The 21,727-nt window shown below is 38.5% G+C and overlaps 2 protein-coding genes across 2 annotated transcripts; one reads left to right on the top strand and one right to left on the bottom strand.

The window, feature by feature from the left end:
* Positions 1-16: 16 nt before the first annotated feature.
* On the top strand, positions 17-4,853 carry guca1aa (guanylate cyclase activator 1Aa). The gene is made up of 4 exons (XM_088988757.1): positions 17-214; positions 2,913-3,062; positions 3,144-3,237; positions 4,714-4,853. The coding sequence occupies exons 1-4, from the start codon at positions 17-19 to the stop codon at positions 4,839-4,841; spliced, it is 570 nt and encodes a 189-aa protein (XP_088844883.1). The 3' UTR covers positions 4,842-4,853.
* A 1,716-nt stretch (positions 4,854-6,569) lies between these two features.
* orc5 (origin recognition complex, subunit 5) lies at positions 6,570-20,913 on the bottom strand. The gene is made up of 14 exons (XM_088988753.1): positions 20,448-20,913; positions 15,056-15,148; positions 14,684-14,869; positions 14,530-14,604; positions 12,634-12,745; positions 11,749-11,879; positions 11,623-11,671; positions 10,327-10,417; positions 10,201-10,253; positions 9,100-9,212; positions 7,185-7,232; positions 6,975-7,085; positions 6,784-6,896; positions 6,570-6,706 (listed from the first exon to the last, which is right to left on the bottom strand). Exons 1-14 carry the CDS (start codon positions 20,574-20,576, stop codon positions 6,661-6,663), a joined length of 1,350 nt encoding a protein of 449 aa, XP_088844879.1. The 5' UTR covers positions 20,577-20,913; the 3' UTR covers positions 6,570-6,660.
* Positions 20,914-21,727: the final 814 nt, after the last annotated feature.

The raw sequence follows: 21,727 nt of genomic DNA on the forward strand, positions 1-21,727 counted from the left end.
ACAACGGGCGGTGGTCATGGGCAATACGACAGGCAGCACGGTGGATGACCTGCAGGCAGTGGAGATGCATTTGTGGTACAAGAAGTTCATGACTGAGTGTCCGTCGGGTCAACTCACCCTGCACGAGTTCAAGCAGTTCTTTGGACTGCGTGGCCTCGATATGGAGGCCAATGCTTACATCGAGCAGATGTTCCGCACCTTTGACATGAACAAGGTACGTTGGCAAAAGGTTCTCCGTATCGATGGTGTTATGATTGATTGATTGATTGATTGATTGACATGTTGTATTATGATTGCCAGAGTCTCCTTGTCAACAAAAAACGAGCAGATTCGGAATCTGTGCAAAAACAAACAAAATAAAACTAGCATCTCAGACTTATAAAGAAAACAAAATTGGTCACCAATGTTATCATTTTCTTACTTGTATTTAATTTAACTCATTCGCTGCCAGATGTGCAAAAATGTATCCACACCAGTGCCAGGGCTTTTGTCATTTTTACCCAAATTGCAGGACCCTCAGAATATTGACTTTTAGGACTACATAATCATTCAATGCAGCGGAAGAAACCTTACATTCTCTTCTTTCATCAGTTAAAAAAAGAGTTAATTCCTAAGTTATATGGGTCTGGAGTTATCTGAGCGTGAAATGAGGGTGGATGTCCAAAATACAATGCAATACATACATATTGGCTTATATAGCGCTTCACAACAACAGCTGAAGCTGGAACAAAGCACTAGCATGGAAGAAAGGGGAATGGTTCCCCCTTGTGGAAGGAAAAAAAAAGATTGCCAGAGGTCTGGCCAGCGCTTGATCGGCAGCCAAGCATGGAAAAAAAAACATTGCCAGAGGTCTGGCCAAGTGCTTTATCGGCACCCAAACAAGAAAATACAAAACCTGAACACATTCGGGATTGGCGCGCTACGTCATATTTTCAATTCTCGAATAAATTTGTGAATGGCAGTGAATGAGTTCTGGTATTTATAATTGTTTTAGATATTTTTGCAACTATGATTTCATTATTTTCCTGGATGATTATGCATTTTTGCATTTCAACATGACTATTTCTTTTTCTGAAAAACACATATTTTCTTAACTCATTCAGTGCCATTCCCGAATGTATTGTTTTCTTTTTTCTTGTTGGTGCCAATAAAGCGCTGGTCAGACCTCTGGCAATGTTTTCCCCTTTCATGAGGGGGCAGCATCCATGTTTGTGCTTCGTTACAGCTTTACCTGTTGTTAAAGCGCAATATAATCAATACAGTATGTATGTATTGTATTTTGTACACCCACCCCCATTTCAAGCTCAGATAACGCCAGACCCATATAATTTAGGACTTAACTCTTTTTTTCATGATGAAAGAATAGAGTCGAAGGTTTCTAATGCTGTATTGAATATTTATTTATGTCATCCTAAAAGTCGATATTTGGTGGGGCAAGCAATTTGGGTGACAATGACAAAAACCCTGGCACTGGATAGGACACATTTTTTGCACATTATCTGGCAGTGAATGAGTTAATATAAAGACGCAATCCTTTCACGGTTTTGGCAAAATGATGCTGTGCGCAACGCTGAGAGGGTGTGCAAGATTTTGACTACCCCATTCCAAAATTATTAAACATTGCACTTTTCAAAAAGCAATTCACGCAATCGTCCTTATTTTCTACTTTAATGGGCGGCTCTTTAAAACCCGCCACGGTTAGAGACACGTGCAATTCCCACGACCAGGTCATCGTCTGGAAGGGAGGGCGGGGGGCTGAGCCGCCATTGTAATCTTCACCGCTGAGAATAGCTGACAGTCTTATTTCAACTAAGTTCCTTGACACCATTTTGAGTCTTCCGATTTAAACGGTGCTTTGGCGCCATTTTGTGGCGTTTTAGAAAGACCGAAGTTGTATCTGGGACTTTGACAATTGCGAACGTCACCATCTTAGAGGACAACCGACACCATTTTTGGGTTTCCTGATATCAGAAACACGTTTTATAGCATCTAAAATACCCAAAACACACAGGCTGATATTTTTAGTCAAATTCAAAATACCAATGAAAATGAGTTAAAGTGTCCAAAAACTAATTAAAAATGACCCCTTGTTCGTGACGTCACGCCAGGACGTCTTCGCCTTGCTCTAGAATCAAAACAATGGCTTCAGATTCGGAGAAGATGCTTTCTTGTTACTCATCCAGTTATGAATATGATTCAAATAGTTCTGAAGAAGAAAGCATAAATGTTTGCTATCGATTAAAGTCCTTCCGTGTCATTTTGAGGCGTCTGGAATGCAATGTAGCGTCTCAGAAAATGCACAAGATGGCGCCCAAGCTCCGTTGGAAATGGGCTGATTTGTCTGCTGGGAGTTTGTGTCAACTAGTATCCAATAGTAGTCTTGGTGCAACACACAACGATTCACCATCACGTTCTTTGTGTGTTCTCCTTCTAATTTTGCCATCAACACAAAGTTTTCAGACAAGTACCCAAAATGCATTGTGTGTCGCTTTCTCAGTCAGGGGCGTTCCTGACGTGACATCACGTCAGGAATCGTCACCAACTCGAAAACAAGACTTCATGAATATTCAGCGCAAGTCTTAAAAGGTAAAATATAGCTACATGCGGTGGAATCTTTGTAAAATAATAGTTTTCTTTGTAATACAGTAAAGTCTCGTTATATCGATATTCAAGGGAGTCCGAAAAAATATCGATATAACCGGACTATCGATATATCCGATCCTGCGGCATGTAAATTTTCTCCTTGCGTTCATAGAAATAGTATCGTAATAAGCAGTACTATCGATATAACCCATATCGATATACTGAGACTTTACTGTTTTTTACTATTTGAAGTGATTTGACAAATTATGGACACAACTTGTCCGGAGTCTTCGGTTGTCCTTTAAGTGATCAAAATGGCGCGTCCTTAGGATGGCTACATCGACTTCATGGAGTACGTGGCGGCGCTCAGCCTGGTGATGCGCGGCAAGATGGAGCACAAGCTACGCTGGTATTTCAAACTCTACGATGTGGACGGCAACGGTTGCATTGACCGGCACGAGCTTCTCAACATCATTAAGGTTGGAGCCGAGAAGGAGAAAAACACACAGAATAATATTGAGAAAAAGGAAGGAAGTGATAGTTGGTTGTTCCTTCCTCAGGCCATTCGAGCCATTACAGGGAACGAGAACCAGGAAGTGACCGCTGAGGACTTTACCAACAGCGTCTTTGACAGGATCGACATCAACGGAGACGGTGAGGGAGCAACATTTTATTGTGAAATAAATTGTGTGACCTAAGATTCAATTTTGTATAGTTGATCATGTATGATCAATTTATTTGCATTGATTATTTTTTACCGAGCCATTTTAACTCATTCACTGCCAAACGATGTGCAAAAATGTGTCCACTCCAGTGCCAGGGTTTTTGTCATTGTAACTCAAATTCCAGGACCCACCAAATATTGAGTTTTAGGACTAAATAAGCATTCAGAGCAGCGTTAAAAAGCGTAGACGCTCTTCTTTCATCAGAAAAAAAGTTAATTCCTAAATTATATGGGTCCGGAGTTATCTGAGCTTGAAATGGGGGAGGCTATACAAAAGCCAAACCAGAAAAAGTTATTTCTTAAATTATATGGGTCCGGAGTTATCTGAGCTTGAAATGGGGGAGGCTGTACAAAAGGCAAACCAGAAAAATAGTTAATTCTTAAATTATATGGGTCTGGGGTTATCTGAGCTTGAAATGGGGGAGGCTATACAAAAGGCAAACTAGAAAAAGAGTTAATTATTAAATTATATGGGTCTGGGGTTATCTGAGCTTGAAATGGGGCGGCTGTATAAAAGTCAAATCAGAAAAAAATAGTTAAGTCCTAAATTATATGGGTCTGGATTTATCTGAGCTTGAAATGGGGACGGCTGTACTAAATACAATACATACATTAGATTAGCCTTTAATAGTCTCAGTGTAGAAATTAATGACATTGATTTATAATAATAATAATAATAATAATAATAATAATAATGCATTTCATTATTATTATCATTATCATTTCACCAATTGCATTTCAAGCGCCTTTAAAAAGTCTCAAGGTCACTTAACAGTCATGGGATTTTTTTTTGTGCGAGTGAGCAGCGGCAGCCATTCATGCCAGCGTTCACTCTACCCGGAAGTAACAGCAGCAAAGTTATGAAAGGAAGAGGAAAGGAAAGAAAGAAGTAGAAAAACAAAATACAGGAGCTGCTGGAAAGGCCGCCTCTCTCGTGTATTTATATAGTACTAAAGTAAAAAGATGATTTTAGATGCTGTATAACATCCAATAATAACAATATTGCAATAATCTGTGTTATTGGCTGCCCTTGCTTACCCACAGAAAAGCTATTAAGTGTCCTTGAGAATTTTGAAAGCCACTAATAAATTAAATGTATTAATATTATTATTATTAACAACAGCTGAAGCTGTAACAAAGCGCTAACATTGTACAAAAGGAAAAAGCTGCCCCCTCGTGTAAGGGAAAACATTGCCAGAGGTCTGACTAGCGCTTTATCGGCAAAGAAAAACCAAAACCTGAAAACATTCGGGAATAACAGTGAATGAGTAAAAAAAAATAATTTAAAAAATCATACTGTTAAATTTTATTAATTTTTTCCCATCTTTTTTTTAATGTTACTTCATTATAATTTATTAATTATAAAAATGCTCATGCGTACCTCATATTGTGTTCCACGACGCCAGGCGAGCTGTCGTTGGAAGAGTTTGTGGCGGGCGCTCGCTCCGACGACGACTTCATGGAGGTGATGATGAAGAGTCTGGACCTGGCGCACATCGTGGCCATGATCCACAGCAGGCGCCACAGCGTTTAGCCACGTTCATTTCAATAGAATAAGCAATGCTTTATATATGGTCGACAGTGGTTATCAGGTCTATTGATTACAACTGCCAGTCGCATTCAAACAGAATCCAGTCAGAAGTGAGGGATTCAGTGGATATAAATCAACAGGCATCATCATATTTGTACTTTTTATTTTATTTTTTTACTTATTATCTCACAAGCTGCTGCCGCCTGTCACTCAAAATAGAAGCGAATCAACGAGATGAGCTGCGTTTATGACTAGTGCCTTTTGGTTTGCTACTTTGTACAATAAAGTGATTTGATCACCATGAGATGTGTCATGTTATACTGTACAGTACAGTGATACCTCGGTTTACGAACCCCTTGGCTTATGAACTTTTTGGTTTACGAATGTTAAATTTATGAATGTTTTACCTTGGCATACAAACTATTTTTCGGGATACACACGGAGCTGCCACAATGAGTGACGTGTCGTTCGCGAACAAGAAAATGGCAGCCGGCTTGTTTTGGTCGTCTGTTCCCCGCCCCCAGTCGTCGGTTAAAGCCACGCGATTGGTCAAGAATGCAGCAGTGAGGGGGGTGTTTACAGACAGAGAGCGAGTGAAGCCATTCGCCAAAAAAGAAAATGGCTGCCGACATATTTTTGTTCTCTATGCCCCGCCCCCAGTGTTCGGTTAAAGCTACATGATTGGTCAAGAACGCAGCAGTGAGGGGAGGTGGTTTAAACATTAAAGAGACAGGCAGACGACAGAGAGAAAGTGACAAAATGGATAGAAAACAGTGAAATTTGGACTAGTTTCAACTATGATAGTTCAAAGGCAGAGTGTCGACTGCAAGGTTAAAATATGCCATCAATCAGGTTCCAAAAATACCCCGCGCAAGTCATTTGTACACTAGATGCAAAAGGCTATCAACCCAGCTAAACAGAACCCAATTGTTGAGGAACTAGGTAAAATTATCGTAGAGAAAGCACCCACAAGGGATCATTCCTCAAGATGGCGTAAGAAGAAGGCTACGTTCCTCATCAGGTGTTTAATGCTGATGAAACCGGCCATTCCATTCCATCAAGCCATCAACGACCATCACAAAGGTAAATAAAACGACTTTATAGTACAATGTATTTAATTATAATACCTTAGCACATGTATTATACATAAAATAAATTATATTTTGTGTGGTTTGAAGGCTTAGAAAATTAGAAAGTAGAAAATTGTTTTAGGGCGGCCCGGTAGTCGAGTGGTTAGCACACCGACTTCACAGTGCAGAGGTCGCCGGTTCGCGTCCCGGTCCGGCCTCCCTGTGTGGAGTTTGCATGTTCTCCCCGGACGCGCGTGGGTTTTCTCCGGGTCCTCCGGTTTCCTCCCACATTCCAAAAACATGCATGGCAGGCAGATTGACCACTCCAAATTGTCCTTAGGTGTGAGTGTGAGAGTGACTGTTGTATGTCTTTGTGTGCCCTGCGATTGGCTGGCAACCAATTCAGGGTGTCCCCCGCCTCGTGCCCGAAGACAGCTGAGATAGGCTCCAGCAACCCCCGCGACCCTAATGAGGAATAAGCGGTACGGAAAATGAGATGAGATGAGAAAATTGTTTTATGGGAACCTGGGAACGGATTATTCTCATTTTAATGGTTTCCTATGGGAAATACATTTTTGGGATACACGCTTTGCCTTACACACTCTGTCTGGGAAGCAATTAAGTTCGTAATCCAAGGTATCACTGTATTCTCATTTAAAAACAGGGTGGTTGAATACCCTCAAGACTTTAAACTTATTGAAGTTGTTGTTGAATTTATTTTGAAATGGCCGCATGTGTCGAGAGAAAGCATCTCACAGGAAGTCATATAGATACTTGATGATGTCAAAGTTCACCGTCCTGGGAAGAGAAATAATCCAGTGTGCGTGCGTGCATGTTTATGAATCAAAACAGCACCCACGCACACAAACGCATACCTGGAAATAGCGCAGATGAAGTCCATAGAAACGGCGCATTTATATTTGGGGGAGTCCAGCTGGTCAACATGGCTCACCTGCGTCAAAAGCTGTAAGGTGACCAGCGAGGAGATCTGAATGAGAGACGGAATGATGATAAGCGGAGGCGGTTGCCATTGGATACCAGTCAGGTGATGATGGCGGAGCCCAACCTGAGAGAAGATGCTGGCGGTGGGCGCTACCCTGCTGTCAACGACGCTGTAGAAGATGGCCAGTAGACGATCCAGAGGGAAAGGTTTGGGTCCCAGGAGATGGTTGCTGGTCTTTGGAGGTGGATGGAAAAACATCAAGGATCATGTGACAGTTGGGATAATATTTCATAAACACGTTTGTGGATGAAGAAAAGCTTTTTGAATGCTCACCTTCTCATTCTTCTTTAAGAACTTGCTCTTTTTTATTTTGCCGTGATGCTGTTGAGGAAGGAACATGATGAGATATGCATTCAAATATTTTCTTTATTCATCATATGGGTGATTTTTCTGGCAACTCATGTTGTATTGGAAATCATTTTTTTTATAAATATTTTGATATTTTTTCCGCAGTCTATTTCAGAAAAAATATCAGTCATTGATATACAGTGATCCTGCACTTTTCAACCATAATCCGTTCCAGAAACCAGTTTGAAAACGGATTTGTTCGAAAACCGAATCAGCACTTCACATTATAATCAATGTAAACATTTTTAATTTGTTCCAAGTCTAGAAAATAACTTTTTAAAAGCACTTTTAACTATTTTACAGCATAAACTGGAGAGACACTCCCATACTTACAAACATTCAAGTTATAAACAACGGTACATACGAACTGGCTGGGTGGCTATCTAGCTACGTATCTATTGGCTATCGAGCTAGCTTTCTATCTATTTGAGTTACTTCCGGGTTGAGTGAACGTGGGGGCGTATGGCTGCTGCTTCTCACCCGCAAAAAAAATATCCTGTGACTGTAAAGTGTCTTTGAGAGTTTTGAAAGGCGCTTATAAATGAAATGTATTATGACTATGATTATTATTATTATTATTTATATATTATAGTATTCTCTCCAGTTGTACATGTACATATCTTTATCAAGCATATATTTTATTAATGTTTATTTTTCAGTGCAAACCAATATAGGTTACTTATACAAGCTTTAAACATACTTATGTAAACCTTAAACATAAGCCATAAATGTACATTCCATACAAATATAACACTGAAGCAACCTACGAACGAATTCACCTTACGAATGACCGTTCAGAATGTATCTTGTTCGTAAATTGGGGTGTGTCTGTAGTTACGGATTGCATGACAGACACTCCTCTACTTATAAACATTTGATTTACGAACAACGGTATATATGAACATTTTTGTCGTAACATATGTAATTTCTCTCCGGCTGTACATGTACATATCTTTGTAGAGCATATATTTTACAAACCAATATAGGTTACTTTTACAAGCCTTCAACATACTTATATAAACTTATATAAAAAAGACTTAAACATACATTCCATACAAAATATAGCATTGAATCAACTTACGAACTAATTCACCTGATGAACAACCGTTCATAAGGTATCTCATTCGTAAGTTGGGGAGTGTCTGTACACACACGTAATAGAAGAACAGATGATTTGTAAAATACTACAGTAAAGTCTCGTTATATCGATATCGGATATATCGATAGTCCCTGTTATATCGATACTATTTCTATGCACGCACGGAGAAAATTGCATGCAAACAGGGTCGGATATATCGATAGTCCCGGTTATATCGATATTTTTTCGGACTCCCTTGAATATCGATATAACGAGACTTTACTGTATAAAAACACACTGTAATATGTTTTCACCAATTTTAACATTAACATTAACATTGGAACATAAAAAAAAATCAATGTCTACACGAACACGTCTGCTTCTTCACATGGAAAAAAAAAAATCAACAATACAAATGCGTCGATCACAATAAGGAAGGCACGGCACGAGGTGATGTAAAAGGAAGTGACGTATATATTGGGAAGTGACGTACGTATAAGTAAACGGAGTGTAGTCGAGTGGTGCATTCAGGTGCGCTCAGTCTGATTGAGAACTGAATTTCGGTCGTATAAAACCCCCAAAATTTTTGGTTGAAAACGTTCGAAACGTTCGAAAACTGAGGTTTGACTGTTTCGCCAAAATAAAATCCATTATTTCAAAACGCAATGTGATTTGAATGTATTAAATGTGATTTTCCTTTTCAATTCACTGTCAATATTTTTACCCCATCCGTCAATCATTATTATTATGTCACCACCTTACCTTGACGAAGAAGCGCTTGTCTGTCCGGGCGGGATTGTAAGATGCCAGGTAGGCGGCGATCAACAGGAACTTGGAATAAAACGGCAGCTCCACATGCGTGTGAGCCGACAAACCTGACATGGGGACAAAAATATGCAAAGGTCACCAAATTGGAAACAATTCTGTGATTGGTAATTGTAAGAAAGTATACAAAGGTTAACAAAACTGTTTCCCATCCAGTCATTTGAAAGTACAGTGATACCTTAGCTTACGAACTTAATCGGTTCCCAGGAAGTGTATGTAAGGTGAAAAGTGTGTCTTCCAAACATTACTTTCCCATAGGAAACCATTAAAATGAGAATAATCCGTTACCAGCTCCCCATAAAACATAATTTTATACTAAATAAGCCTTAAAACTACACAAAATATACCTTATTTTATGTATAATAAATGTTCTATGGTATTGTAATTAAAGAAATAAACTGTACTTTAAAATAAAGTTCTTCAAATTACCTGTGTGATGGTGGTTGCTGGCTTGATGGAATGGATAGCTTTTTGCATAAAATGGCTCAGGGAGCCCTGGGTTGTACAGCTTGGAAGTTGTGATATTGCAACAGATGCAGGCAGACACACTAGAAACTTCATTCATAGCTGGTTCCTTTGCTTGTCTACTCTTCAAATTGTACAGATGGCTCGTGCGGGTTATTTGTGGAGCCTGATTGATGGGATATTTGAAACCTTGCAGTCTACATACTGTCTTTGAGCTATCAATAAAGCTGAAACAAGTCCAAATTTCACTGTGTTTTCTTTCCATTTTCTCACTCTCTCTCTCTGTCGTCTGCCTATCTATGTTTTTATATGCAGCTCTGTGTTTCTGTAACCCCTCCTCACTCTATCACGTATCTTGACCAATCACGTGCGGCTTTAACCGAAGACTGTGGGCGGGGAATAGAGGGTGAAAAAAAGTCACTCATTGTGGCATTCCATGTGTTTCCCGAAAAATAGTTCATATGCCAAGATTCTATTCTCGCGAATTTAACGGTCATAAGGCGAAAAGTTCGTTAGCTAAAGCGCTCGTAAGCCAAGGTATCGCCATATAATCAGTTGAGCCATTGTAGTGACCTCTTAAAGGGCCCGTTTCGGTCTCCAATTCCTCCATCTTTTCCCATTCAAGGCTGAAACACAAACAAAATAAACACATGAAGGTCAACATTTTCTTGAAGGGAGGCGTTTAAAGGCTCCACTCACCTGGATACCTCCCTCAAGTAAACCGTCCGCATGGCTTTCTTCAAGTGAGGCTCGATGTTTCGCCATAGCTTGTGCGTGTCGCTCTCTTTCGCTAGTCCATGAACACACACAAACAGACGTGTTAGCTAATTGTTAGCCACTTCATGATACTCTGGCATATCTGCCCACTTTTGAAACCAGAAAAGCATTGTAATATCAAGGGGCTGCAGGTCGGTCCAGGACAAAGTCCTGGTCAGGTGGTCAGGGGGGCCACGCCAAATGATTTTTAACATGACAGCTACTTCAAATGAGGCAAAAAAAAGCATCATACAAATGTCGATCAATGTCAAAGGTATACAGTGATACCTCGGTTTACGAACCCCTTGGCTTACGAACTTTTCGGTTTACAAATGTTACATTTTTGAAAATTTTACCTTGGCATACGACGAACTATTTTTCGGGATACACACAGAGTGCCACGAAAAGTGATGTGTCCTTTGCGAACGAGCCCGTTCTAACAAGAAAATGGATGCCGACTTTTTTTTGTCCTATATTCGCCGCCCCCAGTTAAAGCCACGTGATTGATCACGAACGCAGCAGTGAGGGGAGGTGGTTTAAACATTAAAGAGACAGGCAGATGACAGAGAGAGAGTGATACAATGAATAGAAAATAGTGAAATTTGGACCGTTTTCAACTTTGATAGTTCAAAAGCAGAGTGTAGACTGCAAGGTTAAAATATCCCATCAATCAGGCTCCACAAATAACCCGCACAAGCCATCTGTACACTTGATGCTTAATGCTGATGAAACCGGTGACTCCATTCCATCAAGCCATCAATGACCATCACAAAGGTAAATAAAATGACTTTATTATATAGTACAGTTGTTTTAATTAAAATACCATACCGCGTTTATTATACATAAAATAAGGTATATTTTGTGTAGTTTTAAGGCTTAGAAAATTAGAAAGTAGAAAATTATGTTTTATGGGGACCTGTGAACGGATTATTCTCATTTAAATGGTCTCCTATGGGAAATAAATTTTTGGGATACACACTTTCCGCCTTACACACTCTGTCTTGGGAACCAATTAAGTTTGTAAGCCAAGATATCACTGTACTTGTGAAAAAAAATACCCAGAATGCAACATGTTAAACATGAAAATATCATGTTTGCTACTATTTTAAGAAAATATTTTACAATCAACCGTAATTCTCATGATTAACTCAACATCATGAAAACCATAGTTTTTACGGCAAAACCGGAGTAGTTGGCAGGTATGCACTTCACGTTACTCTAGATCCCTTACTTACTTACCTTTCCCTTCAGTTACAGGCTCACAGAATTTGCTGAAGTTGAGCGCAGCCTACAAACGAGAAACCGTGTAACAATGAGCATGGCCAGCGGGAAAACAAACATGGAGGCAGGTGAATCGTAACGCACCAGGTGGCGCAGCTCTCTGAGATCCCGACAGACTGCGTAGAAAATGCCCAACAGGATGTGGATGTAGGAGGCATAAAAGTCTGCAGAATAGGATGGGTGGGTGTCTCGGGACAGGATGTGGTGCAGCTCCGCTATTTCAAAATAAAATGCAACGAAATACAGTGAGACCTCAACTTACAAACACCTTAACTTACAAACTTTTCGTCTTACAAACGTCAAATTTATGAAAATTAAACCTTATAATAAGCACTATTTTCATAATACACACCCACCACGGCTGGCGGAGTGATCTTCGGCGGAAGCACACAACCGAACAGCACCAGAGGTTAAGTTACCAACAGTCCTTATGGAAGGTGACTCTCCTTCCATAAGCCATCAACGACCAACAAAAAGGTAAATAAAACTTTATTTTACAGCACAGTTTATATCTTTAATTACATTCGTCATGTAATGCGCCTCTCTTTCCAAACAGCAATTCCCTTTGACCTTCGACCTCCGACGCCATTCCATCAAACCATAAATGACCATCACAAATGTAAATAAAGTGACTTTATGATACAATGCAGTGTATTTCTTTCATTACAATACAATAGCACATTTATTATACATAGAATAAGGTATGTTGTGTGTAGTTTTAAAGCTTATTTAGTTGAAAAGTATATTTTATGGAAACCCGGGAACGGATTATTCCCATTTTAATGGTTTCCTATGGGAATTTTGTTTTTTGAGATACACACTTTTCGCCTTACACACTCTGTCTGGGAACCAATTAAGTTCATAAGTTGAGGTCTCACTGTAGGTTGAATAATCCAGATGTTCACACCTTCGGAGGAAAATGTCAGGTGCAAACGAGCATCTGTAAGAAGAGAAGGACAAAAAAAAAACCTTTGGTGTAGTCGGGGAAGTGAAGCGGCAGAGGTTCTAAGCAGCCTGTGTTTGGCCGGAACGTGTCCCACGCCAACTCGCTGAGCAGGAGGACGGTCAAGTTGTCCTCCACCTGCAAACGCCACATAGAAAACAGTCAAAATAAAGATAAAGGACAAAAATAAAAAATCAACTTGGAAGACATAAATAATAACAATAATCATACATTTTATTTTAAGTGCCTTTACACACATATTCAATATCACCCTCAGAAAAGACAAAAATAAATTAAACAGTATATTTATAGTCCATTTTTTTTTTCTAAGATGATTGCATGGCATGAGAAGGAGCACCGATGTGTATGTGGAACGGTCGCGGCTTGGAATTGAAGCGGATTTATGTGGGACAGGAGATGTGAGCCAATCTATTTTTGTCAATGGATGCTTCAGCTTTGTGTTTCCTTTGAAAACTTAGCTGTGTAGCAGACGTGCACATTCCACCATGACGTTTCTTATCCACAGGTGAAAAGGAGGCTTTTATTCTCTCCTCTTTCATGTAATAAAGTGTTTGTGTTGTACTCAAACACCATAGAGTACATGGGGAAAGTCGTTAAGACTGCACAACTATCCATGTTTTCATGTTCCATTTGTGTTTATTATTTTGCTTTGTGTTGACTACTATAGCTCCTCCAGTCATGGCGCCCCCGGTGCAGCTGCCTCGACAGCAACCCTTTTTAAATCCCTAATAATAATAATAATAATAATAATAATAATAATACATTTCATTTCTAAGTGCCTTTCAAAACTCTCAAGATCAGTTGAGTCACAGGAAAAGTTTTTCTGCGGGTGAGCAGCGGCAGACACACACGCCAGCGTTCACTCAACCCGGAAGTAACTCAAATAGATAGGTGACTGGCTAGCTAATAGGTAGGTCATAATAATACTAATAATACTCAGAATACTACTACGAATAATACTAATAACAATAATAATGATGATAATAATAACAATAATAATAATAAATTTCACTTATCAGCGCCTTTCAAATCTCTCAAGGTCACTTTACAGTCACAGGATAAGTTTTTCTGTGGGTGAGCAGCGGCAGCCGCACGCGCCAGTGTTCACTCAACCCGGAAGTAACTCAAATAGATAGGTGACTGGCTAGCTAATAGGTAGGTCATAATAATACTAATAATACTCAGAATACTACTACGAATAATACCAATAACAATAATAATGATGATGATAATAATAATAATAATAATAATACATTTCACTTATCAGCGCTTTTCAAATCTCTCAAGGTCACTTTACAGTCACAGGATAAGTTTTTCTGTGGGTGAGCAGTGGCAGACACACAGCAGTGTTCACTCAACCCGGAAGTAACTCAAATAGATAGCTGACTGGCTAGCTAATAGGTAGGTCATAATAATACTAATAATACTCAGAATACTACTATGAATAATAATAACAACAATAATAATAATAATAATAATAATAATAATAAATTTCACTTATCAGCGCCTTTCAAATCTCTCAAGGTCACTTTACAGTCACAGGATAAGTTTTTCTGTGGGTGAGCAGCGGCAGCCACACGCGCCAGTGTTCACTCAACCTGGAAGTAACTCAAATAGAAAGAAAGTTAGCTAGCTAGCTAATACGTAGCTAATAAAACAAATAATAATAATAATCTGTTATACTAATGTGTTTATTTTATTTATATTATGCATAGAATACTTTGTTTTTATCTTTTCACCCGCCTATCCCTTTCAATTTTGCTGCTGTAGATTGCAAATTTCCCCATTGTGGGACTATTGAAGGCTTTCTGATTACAAATACTTTGCCAGTAAACTATTATGTGAGGCCTTCCAAATTCACAAGTAAAAAGCAGCTTCTGGTAAAAGTGTTGGATGCTCACCAGTTCCTGAAGACGAACAAGAACCGAGAGAATGTTAGCATCCATGTCTCGCAGCAACTCCGCTTTTTCCAACACCTGAAGACCACAACCAGCACAGTGAAGCCACCACAAAAATCGACTTTGCCACAAAAGTGCTTATTCTGTTTATCCTCACGATGTATCGCGTCTGTTCAGCGGTAGCTTGTGAGCGATGCTGCCTGTAGATGCGAACGAAATCGGACAGCGAAGAGTAACGAGGGAGAGCGGAGGCGGCATCCCCGCCGAAGAGGGTCAGCAGGACTTGTTCGAAGAGCAGAGCGGCAGTGATGCATTCGGTGCAGCTGATGGTGGCATGAGGCAACTACAAGATGGACCACACACACACACACACACACACACACACACACACACACACACACACACACACACACACACACACACACACACACACACACACACACACACACGTTCTTATCCCGTGACTGTAAATTGCCCTTGAGAGTTTTGAAAGGCGTTTAGAAATTAAATGTATTATTATGATTATTACCTCCAGTTCCTTCATTAGAGTGTTCACCACATAACTTTTCCCAGAAGCCCGATGACCGTAGATGAAGATGCATGGCAAGCTGTACTGCAGAGGCTGTTGTATCAAATAAGACAACATTATTACAGTAAAGTCTCGTTATATCGATATTCAAGGGAGTCCGAAAAAATATCGATATAACCGGGACTATCGATATATCCGACCCTGTTTGCATGTAATTTTCTCCGTGCGTGCATAGAAATAGTATCGATATAACCAGGACTATCGATATATCCGATATCGATATAACGAGACTTTACTGTATATGCAATTTAACACAAATATTTATTTTTTGTACCATCAGGTGCCATTCAACCCCTTATAATGATTATCTATCTACCCCCCAAGGCAATTGCAGTCAATGAAAACGACTACAAAAGACAGCCACAACTAAAATCGACAAAATTAAATGAAAATTAGTGTGTTTAAGTCAATGATAACTACGTCGAACTACATTTTGAAACAACTAAAACTAACTACAGTAAAGTCTCGTTATATCGATATTCAAGGGAGTCCGAAAAAATATCGATATAACCGGGACTATCGATATATCCGACCCTGTTTGCATGTAATTTTCTCTGTGCGTGCATAGAAATAGTATCGATATAACCGGGACTATCGATATATCCGATATCGATATAACGAGACTTTACTGTATATGCAATTTAACACAAATATTTATTTTTTGTACCATCAGGTGCCACTCAACCCGTATAATGATTATCTATCTACCCCCCAAGGCAATTGCAGTCAATGAAAACGACTACAAAAGACAGCCACAACTAAAATCGACAAAATTAAATGAAAATTACTGTGTTTAAGTCAATGATAACTACGTCGAACTACATTTTGAAACAACTAAAACTAACTACAGTAAAGTCTCGTTATATCGATATTCAAGGGAGTCCGAAAAAATATCGATATAACCGGGACTATCGATATATCCAACCCTGTTTGCATGTAATTTTCTCTGTGCGTGCATAGAAATAGTATCGATATAACCGGGACTATCGATATATCCGATATCGATATAACGAGACTTTACTGTATATGCAATTTAACACAAATATTTATTTTTTGTACCATCAGGTGCCACTCAACCCGTATAATGATTATCTATCTACCCCCCAAGGCAATTGCAGTCAATGAAAACGACTACAAAAGACAGCCACAACTAAAATCGACAAAATTAAATGAAAATTACTGTGTTTAAGTCAATGATAACTACGTCGAACTACATTTTGAAACAACTAAAACTAAAGTCTCGTTATATCGATATTCAAGGGAGTCCGAAAAAATATCGATATAACCGGGACTATCGATATATCCGACCCTGTTTGCATGTAATTTTCTCTGTGCGTGCATAGAAATAGTATCGATATAACCGGGACTATCGATATATCCGATATAACCGGGACTATCGATATATCCGATATCGATATAACGAGACTTTACTGTATATGCAATTTAACACAAATATTTATTTTTTGTACCATCAGGTGCCATTCAACCCCTTATAATGATTATCTATCTACCCCCCAAGGCAATTGCAGTCAATGAAAACGACTACAAAAGACAGCCACAACTAAAATCGACAAAATTAAATGAAAATTAGTGTGTTTAAGTCAATGATAACTACGTCGAACTACATTTTGAAACAACTAAAACTAAAGTCTCGTTATATCGATATTCAAGGGAGTCCGAAAAAATATCGATATAACCGGGACTATCGATATATCCGACCCTGTTTGCATGTAATTTTCTCTGTGCGTGCATAGAAATAGTATCGATATAACCGGGACTATCGATATATCCGATATAACCGGGACTATCGATATATCCGATATCGATATAACGAGACTTTACTGTATATGCAATTTAACACAAATATTTATTTTTTGTACCATCAGGTGCCATTCAACCCCTTATAATGATTATCTATCTACCCCCCAAGGCAATTGCAGTCAATGAAAACGACTACAAAAGACAGCCACAACTAAAATCGACAAAATTAAATGAAAATTAGTGTGTTTAAGTCAATGATAACTGCGTCGAACTACATTTTGAAACAAATAAAACTAAAGTCTCGTTATATCGATATTCAAGGGAGTCCGAAAAAATATCGATATAACCGGGACTATCGATATATCCGACCCTGTTTGCATGTAATTTTCTCTGTGCGTGCATAGAAATAGTATCGATATAACCGGGACTATCGATATATCCGATATAACCGGGACTATCGATATATCCGATATCGATATAACGAGACTTTACTGTATATGCAATTTAACACAAATATTTATTTTTTGTACCATCAGGTGCCATTCAACCCCTTATAATGATTATCTATCTACCCCCCAAGGCAATTGCAGTCAATGAAAACGACTACAAAAGACAGCCACAACTAAAATCGACAAAATTAAATGAAAATTAGTGTGTTTAAGTCAATGATAACTACGTCGAACTACATTTTGAAACAACTAAAACTAAAGTCTCGTTATATCGATATTCAAGGGAGTCCGAAAAAATATCGATATAACCGGGACTATCGATATATCCGACCCTGTTTGCATGTAATTTTCTCTGTGCGTGCATAGAAATAGTATCGATATAACCAGGACTATCGATATATCCGATATCGATATAACGAGACTTTACTGTATATGCAATTTAACACAAATATTTATTTTTTGTACCATCAGGTGCCATTCAACCCCTTATAATGATTATCTATCTACCCCCCAAGGCAATTGCAGTCAATGAAAACGACTACAAAAGACAGCCACAACTAAAATTGACAAAATTAAATGAAAATTAGTGTGTTTAAGTCAATGATAACTACGTCGAACTACATTTTGAAACAACTAAAACTAACTACAGTAAAGTCTCGTTATATCGATATTCAAGGGAGTCCGAAAAAATATCGATATAACCGGGACTATCGATATATCCGACCCTGTTTGCATGTAATTTTCTCTGTGCGTGCATAGAAATAGTATCGATATAACCGGGACTATCGATATATCCGATATCGATATAACGAGACTTTACTGTATATGCAATTTAACACAAATATTTATTTTTTGTACCATCAGGTGCCACTCAACCCGTATAATGATTATCTATCTACCCCCCAAGGCAATTGCAGTCAATGAAAACGACTACAAAAGACAGCCACAACTAAAATCGACAAAATTAAATGAAAATTACTGTGTTTAAGTCAATGATAACTACGTCGAACTACATTTTGAAACAACTAAAACTAACTACAGTAAAGTCTCGTTATATCGATATTCAAGGGAGTCCGAAAAAATATCGATATAACCGGGACTATCGATATATCCAACCCTGTTTGCATGTAATTTTCTCTGTGCGTGCATAGAAATAGTATCGATATAACCGGGACTATCGATATATCCGATATCGATATAACGAGACTTTACTGTATATGCAATTTAACACAAATATTTATTTTTTGTACCATCAGGTGCCACTCAACCCGTATAATGATTATCTATCTACCCCCCAAGGCAATTGCAGTCAATGAAAACGACTACAAAAGACAGCCACAACTAAAATCGACAAAATTAAATGAAAATTACTGTGTTTAAGTCAATGATAACTACGTCGAACTACATTTTGAAACAACTAAAACTAAAGTCTCGTTATATCGATATTCAAGGGAGTCCGAAAAAATATCGATATAACCGGGACTATCGATATATCCGACCCTGTTTGCATGTAATTTTCTCTGTGCGTGCATAGAAATAGTATCGATATAACCGGGACTATCGATATATCCGATATCGATATAACGAGACTTTACTGTATATGCAATTTAACACAAATATTTATTTTTTGTACCATCAGGTGCCACTCAACCCGTATAATGATTATCTATCTACCCCCCAAGGCAATTGCAGTCAATGAAAATGACTACAAAAGACAGCCACAACTAAAATCGACAACATTAAATGAAAATTAGTGTGTTTAAATCAATGATAACTGCGTCAAACTACATTTTGAAACAAATAAAACTAACTATAATCATAGTGTAAACATTACTGGTAGTTTTTTTTTTTAATTTCTTACAATCACTTTTAGGGTTCATTTAAGGGACAACGTCTGTGTAAGCTCAGTCGTACAGGAGTGGTCCATCGATGAGAAGGTTTCTTCAGCCGTCATCTGTACTTTTTGAAGGTGTTGGACCTTTCGCCTCCTATCCAAGAGGCTTCGTCAGCGAACAGGGACAACCGACGTCTCCGGACAAGTTGTGTCCATAATTTGTAAAATCGCTTCAAATGACTTCTACTGAGCGTATTTTACAAAGATTCCACCGCATATAGTACAGGTGTCAAAGTCAAGGCCCGGGGGCCAAATCCGGCCCGCCACATCATTTTTTTTAGGCCCACGAAAGCAAATCAAACTTGTGAAATTCCATGATGCTTGCTAAAATCCAAACCAAAATGTCATATTTTTTGGGATGTAAACCACAATAACAGTCATTATTCTTGACTTCAGATTTGAAAACTAGTTATTCATTAATTTGTTGTGCGCTCTATATGTAATAAGTGGAGGGGATTAAACATTCTAAAGGCTTCCCCAAATTCATAACGGCCCTCGAGAAGAAACCATAATTACAATGTGGCCCGCGGCAAAAAATGACTTTGACAACCCTGGCATATAGCTATATTTTACGTTACGACCTTCTTTAATCGATTGCAAACATTTATACTTTCCTCTTCAGAACTATCTGAATCATATTCATAACTGGATGTGTAACAAGAAAGCATATTCTCCGAATCTGAAGCCATTGTTTTGATTCTTGAGCAAGGCAAGATGTCTTGGCGTGACGTCACGAACTGGGGGCGGGACTTTCTGAAAATGCCCAATTCGCAGCTCAATTGTTTTGCAGTTTTTTGACACTGAGTCATTTTTATTTGGTGTTTTGCATTCGACTATAAATATCAGCCTGCATGTTTTGGGTATTTTAGATGCTATCAAAGTTTTTTCTGATGTCAGTTAGGAAACAAAAAAGTGATGTTGGTTGTCCTTTAAACTTAATTTATTTCCATATTACTGTAAACCAGCACAAACATAAACGAGTCGAACAGTTATGTGTTACATTTAGTGGACTTTACTTCATCCCCCAATACTTTACTTTCTTTTGAATGATGTTCTCATTAGTCTTCAGTGAAATTATACAAACCAATAGTAGTGAAAACTGAATAAAACGAAGCTTTTACTAAAAAAGCATCGAACAAACAGGAAACACAATGATAGCTAAAATAAGACGAAATAAGACAATAAACGTGGTCGCCATATAAGGTAACCGAATGTTACGACGTCTTACCTCTCCCATGAGTGACAGAAGCATACCGGCTTGGAGCTCCCGACACGGCAGCTTCTCGGCCACCCTCCGCAGCCTCTCCTCCTCGTAGCCTGGATGCCGCTGGTGCTGTAGCGCCAACGACGACGACATTTTTCTCAAAGTTGTTCATACGTTAGCTTAGCTCACTTAGCGTGGTTGTCAACCAAAGGCTTGAACTCCACCAGAAGTCTAGTTAAAGTGAACAAAACCAAGGCTGATACTTCACATTACGTTTTGACGACACTGGGTAGTGACCATATTTCGCGAACTTGTGAAAAATGCTTAATATAAACGTTTAATTTATAAAAACAAGTGGAATGAAAAGGACGCCATTATCTCCGTGGAGATATTTCGCGGGTATCCGCCTTCGACACCATGTAATCAACCAATCACAATCAAGTCTCTTTACCAATGAATTGTGGGTACTGTAGTTGCATCCACCTTCAACTCTATGTAATTAACCAATGGCAATCAATAATAATAATAATAATAATAATAATAATATTATTATTATTATTATTCATTTTATTTAATAAATGAAAGGCGCTTATAAATACTATTTTTTAAGCACGTATGTGCTTTTTTGTAAGCACCTTTCAAAACTCTCAAGGTCACTTTATAGTCACAGGATGAGTTTTTCTGTGGGTGAGAAGCGGCAGCTACACGCGCCAGCGTTCACTCAACCCGGAAGTCACTCACATAGATAGAAAGCTAGCTAGTGAAGGAAATAAATACATTTAGTTAGCCATTGTCTCAGTCTAAGTCTTTGTCTTTCGTCTCTGTCTTACTGATTTGGGGCACACGAATATTTTCTGCATCAAGGAGCTGAAACCCATAATTCTGTATTAGATCAAATTGTTAGGAATAAATTATCTGTGAGTAACTTGCCGGTTTCTTTGGTGATCTCTCACACAACGAACATACCAATTGTTAGGTTACAATGTGGCGCAATAAAGTAAATATTTAATTCCGTTCCTAATATTTACAATTTTAAAGATAACCGTAAAATGCTAATATTAGCCTGTAATATTTTAACCTAACACTAGCTAAGAGATAGCTAATGATAATAACAATAATAATAACAATAAATTTAATTTACAAGCGCTCTTCAAAACTATCAAGGTCACTTCACAGTCACAGGACGAGCTAGATAGCTTGCTAGATAGCTAGCCAGCTAATAGATAACTAGCTAGATAGCCAGCCAGATAATAGATAACTAGCTAGATAGCTACCCAATAGATAAATAGCGAGATAGCTAGCCA

This window comes from Hippocampus bargibanti, linkage group LG22 (genome assembly GCF_051943395.1).
Source record: "Hippocampus bargibanti isolate YZ-2025 linkage group LG22, ASM5194339v1, whole genome shotgun sequence".
Classification (NCBI taxonomy): domain Eukaryota; kingdom Metazoa; phylum Chordata; class Actinopteri; order Syngnathiformes; family Syngnathidae; genus Hippocampus; species Hippocampus bargibanti.